This window comes from Epinephelus lanceolatus, chromosome 5, assembly GCF_041903045.1.
Source record: "Epinephelus lanceolatus isolate andai-2023 chromosome 5, ASM4190304v1, whole genome shotgun sequence".
In the NCBI taxonomy this organism is placed as follows: domain Eukaryota; kingdom Metazoa; phylum Chordata; class Actinopteri; order Perciformes; family Serranidae; genus Epinephelus; species Epinephelus lanceolatus.
Genome location: NC_135738.1, coordinates 32,139,213 through 32,154,598, shown reverse-complemented (window position 1 = coordinate 32,154,598; position 15,386 = coordinate 32,139,213). Strand labels below are relative to the sequence as shown.

The following is a 15,386-nucleotide window of genomic DNA, read 5'->3' as shown; positions in this document are numbered from 1 at the left end:
TAGAGATATTAAACAGTAAATCAGGCATGCAGAATGTACATGAATAATAGATGGAAGGAGAGGAAATATACAACTGCGTGCATAAAGTATCTTTAGCCAAGCAACTGCTCCGCTATTCAGCCTACATAAATCCCCACAAAGCTTCAAGTTTTGTAAGTCAAGTTTTGTAATAACATAATCAGCTAATTTCATAGATGTGTGATGGCCAAGCGATACACAAACAGAAGCTTTACATTAAAAAAAAAACCACATCAAATAAGAAGCAGCTTTCCAAGACACACAGTAACAAGACATTTTCTCAAACAGCAACAGCTGAGAGTTGTCTTTCATTCTATCAACAATACTGTCTAGTGTTCCCGTTGCCCACTCCTCCCTCCCACTCTCAGCGGCAAGCAAACCAAAGCTCTGCGAACCAATTCACCCGAGCCCCCCGAGCTCAGTCAGCACTGTGAGGCCAGCCTACATGACCCAGGAACAATACCCAGCCTGACCAATATTAGCATTCTGGACCTGGACTCATTAATACAGTGGGCTACAGCTCGTCAATCATGAGACTAGAGGCCCTGTCACACAGCAGGAACTCTATATGATCATCAAAGTATTCAATGTAAGGAAAAACAAACCACAATGCAAAAATAATCTAAACTCCCACGACTTCCAGAAAGTCTGAGTCTATTCCTTGTTACTCAGTCTTTCCTTAGTGGCAAGCTTTTTTTTTTTTTCCAGTTGTGATACCACAAAATGAACCACGTGACTTCCCCGTACCTGTCGTTTAAGTCCCGTAGGCTGCGGAGCGTTCTCCTCGAACTTGGCGAGCAGCTGGGTGGCCATGACTTTGACTTTGTTGTGGTTCCCTGCAGCACTGGAGTCCATTTTTCTCTCCGACAGGATGGCTGGGACAGACGGCCTGTCGTCACGGCCGATCCTGGATACCTCCTCCTGTGAGAAAGTAGAAAAACAGTCACACCTGTCTGCCTGCTGCTGTCAGTCCAATGGGAGCAATTAGTCTGTTCTGGTCGGATAGGCTGCTCAAACAATGCTCAAAAACTCAACATCCGAGATGCTTTGTTGTCAGAACTACTCACATCTTCAGACTGGCTGGTTTTCCTTCTCTTCCCCAAACCGTCCACGTCCTTCTCTTTTTTGTCCTGTTGATGACACATCATTTTTACTCCTACTATGACAATGAAGTGACAAAGTGCTATAACTGATGTATAAAGACTGATCAATGGATCCCAACAGACAGACATTGACCTTCGGATTTCGTTTCCTGGATATTGCTATGCTCTGACCAAGTTTGCTGAGGAAGGATATAGGAGATTTGGTGCTGGATATCAGCGCTGCCTTCTCCTCAGGACTCAAGTTGTGGTTGTCTGAACAGAAATCCACAAAAAAGGAGGATTAAGAGAATAAAGAAGCACTTGAAATCCTCTTAGTATTATGGGTAATCATGATTTCAAAACATCTGTCACAAGACAACCCTTCTGTAATTACAGACACCTCCCAAACACAGATTACAGAGCCAGCAGCTCTACTGTAACACCGGCTCTCACCTCCAGGTGGCACTGTGTCCTTAAACATCTCATAGAACTGGCTGAGGTACATGACCATAGAGAGCTTGTCTGGCTCTACCACAGAAGACATCTCCTTGCCAGTCATGCAGGGCGAGATGCCAAATTCCCTCTCCGCCACGTCGAAGCCCAACTGGTTGTTCTTCTCGTGGTCTCGTTCATCCAGGGAATCAAAGTCACTGAGGGCAGGAGGGATATGGAGACAGAGGGCAAAGGAGAGAATGAGATGGGACAGATAGATGGAGTGAATGTGATGAAGAAAAGGGTGCTAATACACATTAATCTAAAAAATCTTATATCTATGCTGCTACTGTAAATGTAACACAAACACACACACACACACACACACACACACACAGGCTACACTCTCACTACTAAATTTTGCATATTTTTGACATCAAATTGAGCTGTGATTTTTGGTTTTATCAGTGGAATCTGAAGGATGAAATTGTATTTACATCTTACAGTATGAAAAAAAATACCATTGGCTGTCATATTAAAACCTGACCTTCTTTGTGTATTGTGATTGAGAGGTGATTATAGTTAATTCAAACCCCAATACTGTATTACACACCATATAAAATGTGTTTGAATATTCTTACGAAGTACAGTAAGAGCCACTGAGGTGGACTTAAGGTGTACCAAGGTGTGACTTTTTTGGCCACTTGGGGGCAGCAGAAACAAGCTGTAAACACAACACTTGCATGGTGTCACCCAGGTGGCAAATAGGTAGCCAACAGCTGCTTATTTACAAATCACAGTGAAATATTATTGGTCATTATTCATTTTGAGTCATGTGTCTGGCCAAAGAAAATGGTGAGAACTGTTGAACAGCGTTTTCCAAAGCCTAAATGAATGTCCTCAACTAAAGAAAACAGAAAATATTCACATTTAAGAAGCTGCAATAAGAGAATTTTGACTTTTTTTTTCTCTTAAAAATCTTTTAATTACTCACCAAATTACTTGGGGATTAATTTAATAGTTGACAACTCATTGACACCTGGCAATGTAAGTGCAATACAGACTCCCCTTCCAGCTCAATTGTTCTCTCTACCAACTCCAAAATGGAATATCGAGATCTTTAGATGCTAAATGCTCCACTGTGTTCACCAGCTAATCGCTAACTTTTGTCTGTTGTGGTTGTGGGGTCAAACAAACAGTTACAGTGCAGACTGTGAAACAAAAACAATGAGCTGACAGATGATTTAAAAGCTCAACAGAGCTGAGGGAAACTGCCAAGTCGGGGCGGCAACTGTGGGTCTGCCACTATAAGCAACCCTTATCACATTACACATTCATTTACCTACTGTTAATATAAAATTAATGACTATTGCAGCTTTGAATTCCTTTAATAGAATCAGAATATTATGATTGGTGATCTCCTATTGTGCATTGTGATGACTCAGCAAAAAACAGGGAGCAAATCTATACTTCCTGACCACAACTAACCAGCAGCTTTGAAAATAATGGAAATTAACTGACACTGAGTATGCCTGCATTAAACACTAATGAAGAAGCATTTCTGTACAGCAGGCTACTGCTCATGTTGTGGAAAACATTACCGTAAATGTCATTATACTGCAGCTGAAAATACCATTAAGGCGAGTCATCAATACATCTCAACTGCACATGCAGTCCATTTAAAAGCATTAGCACTAGAACATCACATCAGGAACAGAGTGGACCCCTCACTCAACCTCTCTTTACCATCCGTCTTCTACATGTGTACACGTGAAGGCGGTTTTCCCCAAGGTACCTCCACTCATCACTCTCCCTCCCCTCCTCCCATCATCTGGCCTCTTAAAGGCAGCTGAGCACAACTGCTGCACTACTTGGTAAAGGTCAGGCAGAGCACAGACACTAATAGCTTATAATGTTAATTGCCACGTTGCCTCCAGAGGGTAACAAACTACATTAGGCAATGCGGATGGAGACTGTGTTGTTTATCGTGTGTGTAAGTGTAAGGAGAGTGTTTATGTGTGTGTGTGGGAGGGTAAGCGGGGATATGAGGAGGGACCCAGAGAGGCCATTATGACTGGTAGCTGTCACCTCATTTACAGTGATGTACTGCTCAATAGCATGGTCCCAACCACACAGTAAACATCATTTGCAACCAACAAACTCACATAAACACAGCAGGCCAGTCATTCCAGGCTCAGCAGCTGTTTTAACCCTTTCACTCGAACCATAAAGGGACACACTTGGCGAAACGTGTTTTCTTGCAGACAAAATTTGCCATCTGTATTAATCTGGCCTTCCTGTGGCATGTGCTGTGTGTGTATTCCTCTCTGATACTCACATCAGGTCCGGCCTGTAGCGGTCAATGAGGGCGCACAAGGCCAGACCGCTCTTCCAGGACATTGTAAGGTCCGTTACGTTGACATTCCTGTATCCCTCCGTTTGTCTCTGGCACCAGTTCAGCAGCTTACTGGATCGAGCTATGGATTCTGGTGCGGCAGGAAGAGGAAAATTAAAGGCTTGATGGTAAAGCAGCAGGTTGAGCAGTATGTGAATTCCACATGGAAAGAAATATAAACTGTTTCTGGGCAGCACTACACATCTCTTGCTGAGCAATCTCATGGCCTTGGTCAGGCAAGGCTGAGCATAGCATCATAAAGTTTTGTCATCCATGGCGTCATCATCCATGTTAGTACCGCTTTTAACCAGCCAACGTGAAAATATTATAAACTGTGAGCAAATTTATAAAGAAGGAAAAGGATGCAAATGAGGGGTTAGGAGAGGATGCAGAACTCACAGGAAACCTTTAAAACAGCTAGAGTGGATATTAAACGTTGGAGAAAACCAGGGAGTTTGAATGAGAGTATCATACCTAGTTAGTACACGCAGAATAATGTCAGAGGCTGCAATCAGTCCATTAACACTTCCATCATTCCATTATTCATTATTGTGTAGCAGCTTGACTTTCAAACTGTTAAAACTATTAGGAGTCCCTGAAAAGCAACACCATGCATTCGGACTTTCTGTTACCTTGCAACTGCTTGTCAAGCAGGCAGTTGTCTAGAGTGGAAATAGTTCATTGTTACATTTCAGCAACAGTGATTGCAGCAAAATCCTACACTGATCAATCTGCACATCAAAGAATTTTCCACTAACAGTTTATAGTGTCCTTATGAAGCATGTGAAAGATACAAACCATTCCTGCCCAACTTGGGTGTCGACGAGTTGATCACATTTTCGATTTCAATGCGCATTTCCCTGGTTTCCCCTGTGTCGCAGAGGTGCCTCACCTGCAACGTACACATGTTACTGTTACACATGTAAACTTCTAGAGATGTTCTGATACCATTTTTTTCCTTCCCAAAATGATTCTGATACCTGATCTTACAAAGTTGTACCACTGCCTTAAAAAAATAACTAACGGCAGTGCACTATTAATCCTGTATAGATGTGAAATGATTGCTATCATAGTTTGTATGGCATGGCTGCTGTGTAGGCTACTGTTTTAGAGCAGTAAAGAAGAACTGATGTCTGGGAATACTGTTTTATTTGGGTGTGCAACTGCTTACAAGTTTATTAATAAATTACATGGTATTGGTTCGCTACATAGGCTCACATACTCGCCAATACCCAATCAGACATTTTAGGTAGTATGGGAGGTATATTCTGGTACTAGTATCAGAACAACTCTATGAAATTCCAAACAAACTGTGTTACATGCTTATCAAAGATGGCAGCTGAGGTGTGTTAGCTCCCATACTCACCTGGCTGGGCTTGAGGAAGTTAAGGCTAATGTTGGGGTAACGTGTGGTTGGATCCACGCTGTACTGACTGAAGTTCTTACTGACGTTCTCTGGTGTGGTTTGAGGCAGGAGACGGTATATACTCTCCCTAAAGTGAAGATGAAAACATTCAATATATTCCTATGTAGAATATAAGCAGAGTCTTAAGGTCTTAACACATCTGGGGCATTTTTTTGTGTGCCATTAATTTGAACATCAGTATATGTTTTCAAACTGTTTTTTTTTTTTCATAAGAACCTTCACAAAGAATGGAGTATTACACAGCAAAAAAGCAACTTAGGTCAATTTTTCTATGCTCTAGTACCATGAATAGAGGCACAGGGTGTCTACAGGTATAACCAAGTTAAATTTAAGACTGTTAAAGACCTTTTTAATACCACCTTATATGAAATTTAAGACCAAACCTGCAATGGAAATACACATAATACATAAATGTGTGCATGTGTGTGACACACGTGTAGATACTCTTTCCGAATAAACACAGTGATGTCAGTTCAAAATGAACAGTAAGGAAAAATGACAACAATTGGGTGAGTTTAAGTTTACTGTAAAAAGGAAAATAAAAAATCTCATTGCTGTCACAGATGCTATTTGTTATGGCAATATTCAGAGAAATACTGCAGGAAATCTTCTTCTTAAGTCTGTCCAGTCGGGTCATTGGGTCTGTCAGGCTGGAGAAATTTTCATGGTAATGTGACCAAAGATATTTAAGACTCATTGAATCTGAATTTAAGACAATTTAAGACTTTTAAAGCCTTATATTAAGAATTAAAGGACGTGTGACACCCTGAGGCATCAGGTGTCAAACAGACGTAGCATGTCACATAGTCGCATCGCCGCCAGTATAAATAGTTTTGAAGCAGGCGAGTATTTTGCATTTTTGTGTTGTTTATTTCTGTGTGGGGAGGAAAATATAGGGAGAATAAATGGCAACAGATTAAGAGAACACATTATCACTGATATCAAAACAGCACAGAGAGTTACAGCAGAACAGAGGAGTCACATTCCATCCTGTTCTTATGAGAACCTCTTATCTCATTAGTACAAGCAGAGGTGGGACTGATGCTTGCAATCACATACAGGCACATTTCCTAGTAAAGCACTTAGAGATAAAAGGGTGTGTTTGAAGAGAGAGAATATGTGTGTGTGTGTGTGTGTGTGTGTGTGTGTGTGTTTGCAAATGTAAGTACAAGAGAAGGGTGAGTCTCTGCGTTTCAGTGTTTCAACACCCTCACCTCTCAGCCAGAACCTCAAGAGGAGTTTTTCCCTGAGCCCAGCTCCTCACCATCCAGCCTGAGTCCATTGCTGCCAGGAAACCTCGGGCAATGCCGGTGCCCATGGGCCAGAAGGGCTGGAGACAACAGCGAACACCACATTAAACCACCAAATATGGCCACATAACAGCCATGGATATGACAAAAATGGGTAAAACAAAAAAAAAGTTTTTCTTTATAAAGATTTAAAGAACAACTTCAGGTGTACAGTAAAGCGTAGTCTTTATGGACAACTTCAAAAACTTCTGCCGTCTCGCTCACCTCCAACAGGCTATCGCCCACGAGTGCCACCAGGAGCTTGTGGCCGTTGCGTTGGCGCACCATGGCTGCATTCTCTGAGGCGTACATGCAGGTGAAGTCGAACATGGCTACGTCTGGCTGGCCGTAGTGGTTGATGGCAAAGTCCAGCGTGGGCAGCTGGTGGTTTGTGGAGAAATCAGCAGCCTCGCGGGCGTAAGACAGCAGGGCAGCCTGGTCCACATTAGCCCTGGACAGCAGCATCTCTGTGTCTGCATAGTCCTGCAGGAGAGATAAGAGAGATGAGATTAGAAGTGGCATTTAGACAAAAACTGATAAAAGCAGAGATTTCCAGGGAAATGTGATGAAACAGCTACAACTCTAACAATCAGCAGTTCAGGCAGTAGCAACAGAGTCTCCAAACTAAACCTAGGCATGATGCAAGACTTGCTCAGCATATAAAAACATTGGGCGGCAGCTACATACCAAAACTATAGACAAGGAACAGCCAAGTCTGTTGCACTTAAGCCAAGGCATGGTCTTACACTTAAGTCCCATTTTACAGAAAAAAAAAACTTGCACGGGATATAAAAAGACCATTTACACCTGGTATCAGTGTGCAATCTGCATCTAGGCAAGTTATGTGAGTAAGGGAAAGCACATTATTAAAAAGGTGCATAAGCATGCAGAACACTTTGCAGTCACACTGACCACACCCCATTTGGAGTTGTGTTGGCTCGCACTGTGCTCTTATCTCAGCCAGCAGTTTATGCAATCTGTAAACCTTGGCCACGTTATTTAGGAAAACATATCTTTCACACATCTTGCAAGGTCACCTAAATACACCCATTCTTGACGTCCCAAGTAAACCCTGCAAAAATCTGCATACTGAATACATGAAGATATCAAACTATAAAGCAGCATCGCTACCCTCAACCTGCCACGGTCCATGTTTGTAAAATAGAGTTGTTCCGATAACAATATCATTATCGTAAATACCTTTGATACTGACAGTCTATGCACTGCTCTTACACCATTAAATTTATTTAAAAAAATCTTTAGTAGTGTCACACCTGGAGAAACTGCAGATTTATACAGGTGCTCTAGAACAGTAGCACGTTGCCCTGTACAGCCAATGAAAACTACAGTCTTTTAGAAAGGCAGAGAAGAATTGATTTCTGGTAATTAATGTAATGTTAGCCATTAGCAAAATGTCAGAAATTTGGCAATATATACTGAATCATAGAAAGTTCTATGGCATTCATTATGTATATATGTTAAACAAGGTTTTAACCTGAGTAATACTGTACAACAACGACAGCCATCATTTCACATTAATACAAAGTTAGTAGCATATGTATAATTCTCAAACACAATGGTATCGGATCAGTCCTTGGTATCAGCCAAAATGCATGTTCAGGTATCAGAATTTGTATTAGGAAGAAACAAATGGTTTTGAAACATCTCCATTGTAAAAATCTGTCTGCTCAACCAAACTTGGTTGCATATTAATTTCTAAATCCCAATGCCAGCACAATCATGACACTGAAAATACATGTTAATAAGGTGTGAATACAAAAGCATGTAAGCAGATATTATTTAGATTCAGATCATATGTTAATAACTGTTGGAAAGTAGAGCCAAAGTGACACTAACATAAGGGATGGGAATCTCTGAGCACCTCAAGACTCCATTCAACTCCGATTCAGAGGGCCACTTTGTAACTAGCAATTCTCAATGCATCGTGATGCATCAAATTTTTGATTTTATGATTTTTTTTTTTACTGTGTGACTACTTGCTTCTGTTAAATCATAGAGTATTTGTAACGACCAATAATTTAAATAACTTAACTTTCTTCCACTATCTTTTATCAATACAGTTGTAGTGAGGTATAATGTAAACACCATGCGCATGTTTATGGCCGTTATCTTTCACCATCCAGTTGGTTCAGCCGTAAGGAACATACAGCTGAGTCTTACAACATGTCTCTCAACATGTAGCATCAAATCACTGCATGCTTTCAAAGTGGCATGTTTTCACAGAGGGCGGTGAGAGGCACATTCTTCCATCTTCAGGCTCCCTAGCTGTGCAGTGCCAGGCTGGCGGTGGAGGTGATTTTGGGTGAGGGGAAGGGCAGGGTAGTGGAAGATGTAAATGAGGGCTGTTTTCTGATCTGCAGCGCTGCCTTGATCTGTGTGGACCCGACGCTCTCCTGCCATCGCTACCACCCTTCCTCTATCCCCTTTCCAAGAGGGCAGGACAAAGTCAATTACACTGCTATAAAAGGATCTGTCTAGGACTCTGTATTAAAAGGGAACTTCCAGAAGTTACTACACCAGTAAGTTATGACTTTTCAATAACACATGCCTTCATACTCCAAATCCCCTCAGGCCTCAGTTTATACCAAAACCTCATTAATGTCATCAGCTCACCATGAAAACATACACAGACTTGTACTCACATCTAAAAGGATCTGAAGAACAATTATGACTGTGACGAGGGTTGCACAAACGCTAATTCAAGGGACGTTTAAGGCCATTTACAATCCAGAAAGCCACCACACAAACACAGCATACCTTCAGTTATATTTGTACATGAAGACATGCAAAAAAGCCTTTCCTGTTTCCTGTGGAAAGTGGCCAGGGAAAGGAAACTACCATGTAAAGCGAGGACACAAACACTCAATAAGTGTGCTTGAGTTGGCAGTTTGTGCCTGAACACTGCTGGCTTGGTTAGACCATTAGGCTGATACTGGGCAAAAACAGAAAGAGCATAAAAAGACTCAAAGAATGAAAGAGGGTGAGACGAAAAGAAAAGAGAGAAACAGACTTTTGATTTTGTCAGCCTGTGCGTGCATATAGCCTTTATGTCTACTACAGAGAGACAGAATGAGATGCAACAGTTTTTAAACGCACACAGACACCCAACACGTCGAGCTGAGATCCAGTCTTTGATCACTCACATTCAGAATGACTCCTTTCTCCAGCAGGCTCTGTTTTTTGGCAGTCATCACAAAGTAGTGCGTGTCATCCTTGTAGTAGACAATGTTTTCCAGGTCAATACCTAAAAAGCCCAAGAGAAGAAATGTACTGTTATATAGCGAACACAATTGGTTTCCTTATGCCATGGTTGGCTGTCATGTCGTCATTAGAGGAGCAATTACCCGACTCAGAGCACATAACCAAAGCCCCAGGGACATTGTCGTGTCAGCAATAAACTGTGGCAGGCTTGGCATCGAACCTAATGTTAAGCATTTTAATTGGATGAGCTGAAAAAATTCAGAAATGTGATCCAAGGACAGGATGATTTCTCTTGTTTACCTCCACTGCTCCCAGGAACTGCTATTGCTTTTTTGAAGCTATATCCTGAGGTGTTGTGTCTTACAGTTACCTCAAAAAAAAAAAAAGGCAGTAAAACAGATCCGTAACATACCTGTTGCTTCTCTGAGGTCTTGAAAGAACTTCTGGTTGAAGATGAAGGCCACGCCGCTGATCTCCTCAACCTTTGCCTCCGCTGTCGTGTTCCTGTTAATGAAGTTTGCAGTGATGGCAATGGCAAGCTTGCCCCTGAACTCCTTACGCCGAAACCCTAGAGGAAATTACAAGAGGAAGAGGAAGCCTTTCAAGCTCAGGAATCAGAGGGCACAGACCTGCGACACCATAAATCCAAAAACAAAGAGTAAACCCAACCACTTATGTGCTCATGTTTGCTTTTACGTCAAACTGCACACTGCACAATATAAATGCAACCAGATGTTCTGCATCATGACAACGTAAACAGATTTCTAGTTTTTCAAGCCGTGTGATTACAGTTCATAGCCGTCCCAGAGGGAACCTGATGCTTCCCTTCATTGATGCTGCAGTCAGTAGTACAGAGAGGGGTCATGGTACTTTACTCCACAGGGGTTCCTGTTGCCAGTGTGGCTGTGTGTGAGGCCCAAACACTCATAGAGGAAACAGACAGCCAATTCAACAATTCCTTTTTTGCTCCACTGGGACAGCCGTCAGAAATGCTCTTTGGACATAGCAGCCAGACACAAACAAACATACATACACAGATGTGCACAAATGTTCATTCATTCACACAAGGAACGGAGTGAGGTCAGGCACTCGACCACAGCTGTACACAAGTGAGATCATAATCGTTGTGACTAACCTCCAAGTCGGCTTAGAAAAAACAAATAGTGCTGTTTGTGCTTTGCCTTGTTCAGTCAAGGGGAAAAACGGCATTGCAAATGCATTTCTCCCAGTCAGTGCATGTGGACTTGCCTGGTAGCGTGTTTCTCCTTCCATCTGCTCCAATGATGACATCAAACTCCAGCTCGTTGACAGGGTGCGTCCTGGGGTGGACCTCAGCCCTCCAGCCTATCCCTGAGAAAACATAGTGTGTGTAATCATACAGAAATGTAACAACAGAGCCAGCTTAGAGCCTCTGACAGACCAAACACATGTTCTGTTTCCATTCATTTTTCTTCGGCTTGTCTTCTAGTAGTTTGACTCACTTACTTTCAGTCTCTTGATCTTCAGGGGGCTCAATAAGACCCTTGAACTCTACGTTGACATGGATCTCAATGCCCAGCAGGAGAGCCACTTTGAGCAGCATCAATTGAAGCTGACGAATACCTATAATACAATACAAAGAAGGAAAGAAAATGTGAATGAACTGTAAAACCCACAAATGCATCTTCCAAGTACATACAAGACATAAAAATCACTTCCTACAAGCAAATATGCCATGTGCAGCATATTAGTAGTGTACGCACAGGAGGGCAAAACAAGTGTACTCACTGATATGATCAATAGCACCAGCACAGAACTTTCCATAGAACTTCTTGGCTCCAAGGCCCCTGAGGTCCTGGATGGTGAAGGGCCAGAGGTGTAGCACATTGTTCCTGGAGAAGGCATCTCTCTTCTCCAGCAGCACCACTCTGGCCCCTAGGAAAGCCAGCTCGATGGCTGTACGCAAGCCGCATGGTCCTGCACCAATGATGAGACACTAAATACAAAGAGATGCAGATATTATAGACGAGCTATAAGAAAGATGTCAAAACCTACAAAGGCAATGGCTGATGAACTAAAATACGCTAACCAAAATGATTATTTTAGCCATGTTTCCTTATTTTAGCTTGACTCCTAAGCTAAAACAAAAAACGACATAAGAGATAACATAATATAAGCTAAGCTAACATAAGAGACCAAAAAATAAGCTAACATAAAAGCATTGGCTAAATAATATGAGATAAATAATGGAATGCAACACATGAAGAGAAGAAAGAAGGCAATAGTTGACGAGCTAAGATAAGCTAAGCTAACTCAAGCAAGGATACATGAAGTATTTTAGCCGTGTTTCCTTATTTTAGTTTGACTTCATGACAACATAAGACATAACGTAACATAAGCTAACATAGTTACTTATTTTAGCTAGCTTGATTTATCTTAACTTCCAAACTAAAACCAGCCAACTTAAAGGGACATTGTGTAACATTTTCAGTTGTTTATTGGCAAAAATTGATGTCTGCATTCATAAATATGTCATCAGTGGTGTACTATTACCTCCACCAATAATCTGATTTATTCTCGTAAAAGGAGAATTTCGGATTTGTTTGTACATTGTGCGGGTAAGTCGTCTGTGGGGTTCCATTACGTTTCGCCATCTTGAGAATACACCTGCCAGCAAGGGACATACAGCACCGCCTTCGTCGTTTTCGTTGAGAGCCAGGCCAGCACTGCGTGACTGAGGAGCCGAAGGAGAGGAGCAAGAGGCGCTTCGCTACTACCCTGGCAAATTTGAAACAAAGTCCCACTCTTTGAGCATAATGCAGGATCATGCATATGCAGCATCATGGGAGACGGAATCCTTGTCGCCAAGAAAGCGCAAAAGAGAACAGAAAAGGCAGCGTGACCGGCGAATTAAAAAAACGAAGATCGGGGTAGCCTTTCCCAGTTAGAGAGAGCTGCTGAGGGAGAATGGTAATGCAATCACAGGCCAGCGCCACTGTTGGCTGTTAGCCGCTGTTAGCAGCCAGTCGCTAACAGCCTCATCCCTCTCCTCGCATCACTGTGCCGCTGTTAGCTGTTAGCCGCTGTTAGCCGCCAGTCGCTAACAGCCTCATCCCTCTCCTCGCATCACTGCACCGCTGTTAGCCGCTGTTAGCTGCTGTTAGCGCTGGCCTGTGATTGTATTACCTTTCTCCTTCAGCAGCTCTCTCCACCTGGGAAAGGCAACCCCAATGCTGACCCTTGTTTTTTTAATTCGCCGGTCACGCTGCCTTTTTGATTCCCTTTTGCACTTTCTTGGCGACGAGGATTCCGTCTCCCGTGATGCTGCATAATACATGATCCTGCATTATGCTCAAAGAGTGGGACTTTGTTATGCGGCAGTAGTGCCACTGCCCACTAACAGCTGTTAGCGGCGCAGTAATGCGAGGAGAGGGATGAGGTGTGTGAGGTTGAGCCACTTGTCAGTTGTCAAAGGACAAGACGTGATTGGTTTGTTTCAATTTACATCCGCCCCAACAGTCCTACGTTGTAAACACAGCCAGCATGGTGAGGAGGGGGTTTGTCAGCTCGCGTCGCGTGTGTCTGTGTAGGAGCCTGAATGAATACTCCATGTAGTATCCGATAACATGGTTTCATCAGTGTTATCATAGCTTTTTGGTACACAGCGGCTACAGTTGTTGCAATACGTGTTTGAAACAGTGACGCGCTAGAGTGCGCCATCTGTTTGAATGCAATATATGATTTCAACGTTAGATGGGAGAAATTCCTACACACTGTGGCTTTAAGAAACATCATACGCCACATTGCCTAAGTTAGGCTAGGATAACATAAACTAAGATAACATAACATAAGCTAACATGAACTAAGATAAGATGACATAGGCTAAGCTAAGCTTAGTCAACTTGGAACTTCAACTAATTATATTTTTTGAGATAAATGGTTAGTATTTCACTGCGGGAAATTTGGTCTTTTATTAAAACTAAGCTGTCTATGCAGTAAAAAGATTGGTGCAATATGACCAGAGACAACAGAGTAAAACGACTGTGGCATTTGCTTTTGCTGACGAGGTACAAAACCTACAACTTCCAGAATGCACTGTGCTGCATTGAACCAGTAAACGCTCCTGTTGGTGGGTGACATAATCGTCAGTTTGACATGATGGCGGCCGGCTGTTAGCAAACAATCTCATGTTACAGGTAACGGTAAGTTAGCTAAATTAACGGTAACAGTAAGCTGATTTGGAGGCATGGAAATATACAAGTCAGTAACAGCATCTTGGTTTATGTTTGATCAGCCCTGCTCACTTTTACCATTTGATTTCAGTTTTTTCGGCCTTCATTTTCACTATACAGGAAGCAATATGGCACCCACTTCCTGTTCAGAAACTCTCATATTACTGCCGAACAGGGCACAAACATAATCTTAGATGGAAGGAAGTTTACCACAGTTGAGCTGGTTGAAAAATCGGTGCAGTATTCCTTTTAATTTAACTTTATTTACAAAACCTAGTCTTTTAATTCAACTATTCAACTTTTCAACAAAAATAATACAGCCACTTTATCAGCCTCAAACCTTATTTTGGGGTTGTATACACTGCAAACCAGAGGAGGTGCTGAATAAGGTATCTAAGAGTGAACTGAAATGAACTCAACTGAGATTAAAAAGTGTCCCTGCAGTGTCCTTTCACATAAAGCAATCACACACCAGCCTGACTGGTAAACACAGGCATCACATTACATGATTCTTAACATCCAGGATTAAATTTTAGCTCTCACTGAACTGAAGCCACGAAGAAGTAAAGCTGCCCTTAAATGAACTATTCAGTTGGTCATGATTCAGGCTTACCTTTGAGTTGGCACAGACACGGCCCTTCTTGTACTCCTTCTGGCAGGCCCTCTTGTCTAACTTTGCCCAGAGTGCCTTGGCCTTCCAGTAGTTGAGTTTGGACTTGAGCTTGTGATAGAAGATCCTGTACTCGCCGGGCTTGACTTCCAGGTAGTCACACAGCTCCTGGAAGGCCTTGAGCGTCCCCTTGCATGTGGTCCCCTGGACGAAGTTGTCGAACAGGACATGGGCCTTATTCACCCCATCTCCTCCAGTTGCACCGATGCCTCCATCCCCCATAGTCCAGACTCACACAGGGCTGTGAGGGCCCTTCACCCCCTAGGCAGGGGTCTCTGGGTCCAGCCCCAGCCCTGGAACACACTCTCTCTGGTGGAGGGCTCTAACTTCCAGCCTCAGGCATCTTCATTCTGTAAGAGGGAGAGACAGAAAACTCAGTGAATCATTGAATGTAGTGCAGAAAAACAAACTTACAAGATAACAGCTTTCGAATACTTGACTGATATCAACACTGCCCAATCCAACATAAACAGAAGCATTAATTAGACACAAGTCATCGAGTTGAGTTCCCCCTCTTAATGAACGGCCCCCAATCTTCTCTAACTAGACAATCACAAGCATGACAGCTGGTCGGACATGCATCAAAGCAACTGAGGATAAAGACCAGGTCATTTAAGGTCTCGTTGTCATTCTTCTGCAGT

At 42.5% G+C, this 15,386-nt stretch overlaps 1 protein-coding gene across 36 annotated transcripts in view; it reads right to left on the bottom strand.

The window, feature by feature from the left end:
• mical3a (microtubule associated monooxygenase, calponin and LIM domain containing 3a) overlaps positions 1-15,386 on the bottom strand; it is a 116,073-nt gene that overhangs the window by 43,480 nt on the left and 57,207 nt on the right. For 32 of the 36 annotated variants that reach the window (XM_078168059.1, XM_078168060.1, XM_078168081.1 and 29 more), the window contains 16 exons: positions 14,689-15,095; positions 11,632-11,839; positions 11,350-11,466; positions 11,113-11,214; positions 10,277-10,432; positions 9,807-9,907; positions 6,868-7,125; positions 6,568-6,683; positions 5,294-5,420; positions 4,726-4,819; positions 4,560-4,589; positions 3,871-4,018; positions 1,554-1,750; positions 1,255-1,373; positions 1,086-1,148; positions 766-939 (listed from right to left, as the gene is read on the bottom strand). In XM_078168059.1, coding sequence (XP_078024185.1) covers positions 766-939; positions 1,086-1,148; positions 1,255-1,373; positions 1,554-1,750; positions 3,871-4,018; positions 4,560-4,589; positions 4,726-4,819; positions 5,294-5,420; positions 6,568-6,683; positions 6,868-7,125; positions 9,807-9,907; positions 10,277-10,432; positions 11,113-11,214; positions 11,350-11,466; positions 11,632-11,839; positions 14,689-14,967 — 2,289 coding nt within the window. In that variant the 5' untranslated portion in view covers positions 14,968-15,095. The remainder of the gene's footprint in view (positions 1-765; positions 940-1,085; positions 1,149-1,254; positions 1,374-1,553; positions 1,751-3,870; positions 4,019-4,559; positions 4,590-4,725; positions 4,820-5,293; positions 5,421-6,567; positions 6,684-6,867; positions 7,126-9,806; positions 9,908-10,276; positions 10,433-11,112; positions 11,215-11,349; positions 11,467-11,631; positions 11,840-14,688; positions 15,096-15,386) is intronic. The other 4 variants (XM_078168062.1, XM_078168086.1, XM_078168093.1 and 1 more) reach the window with 1 other exon arrangement.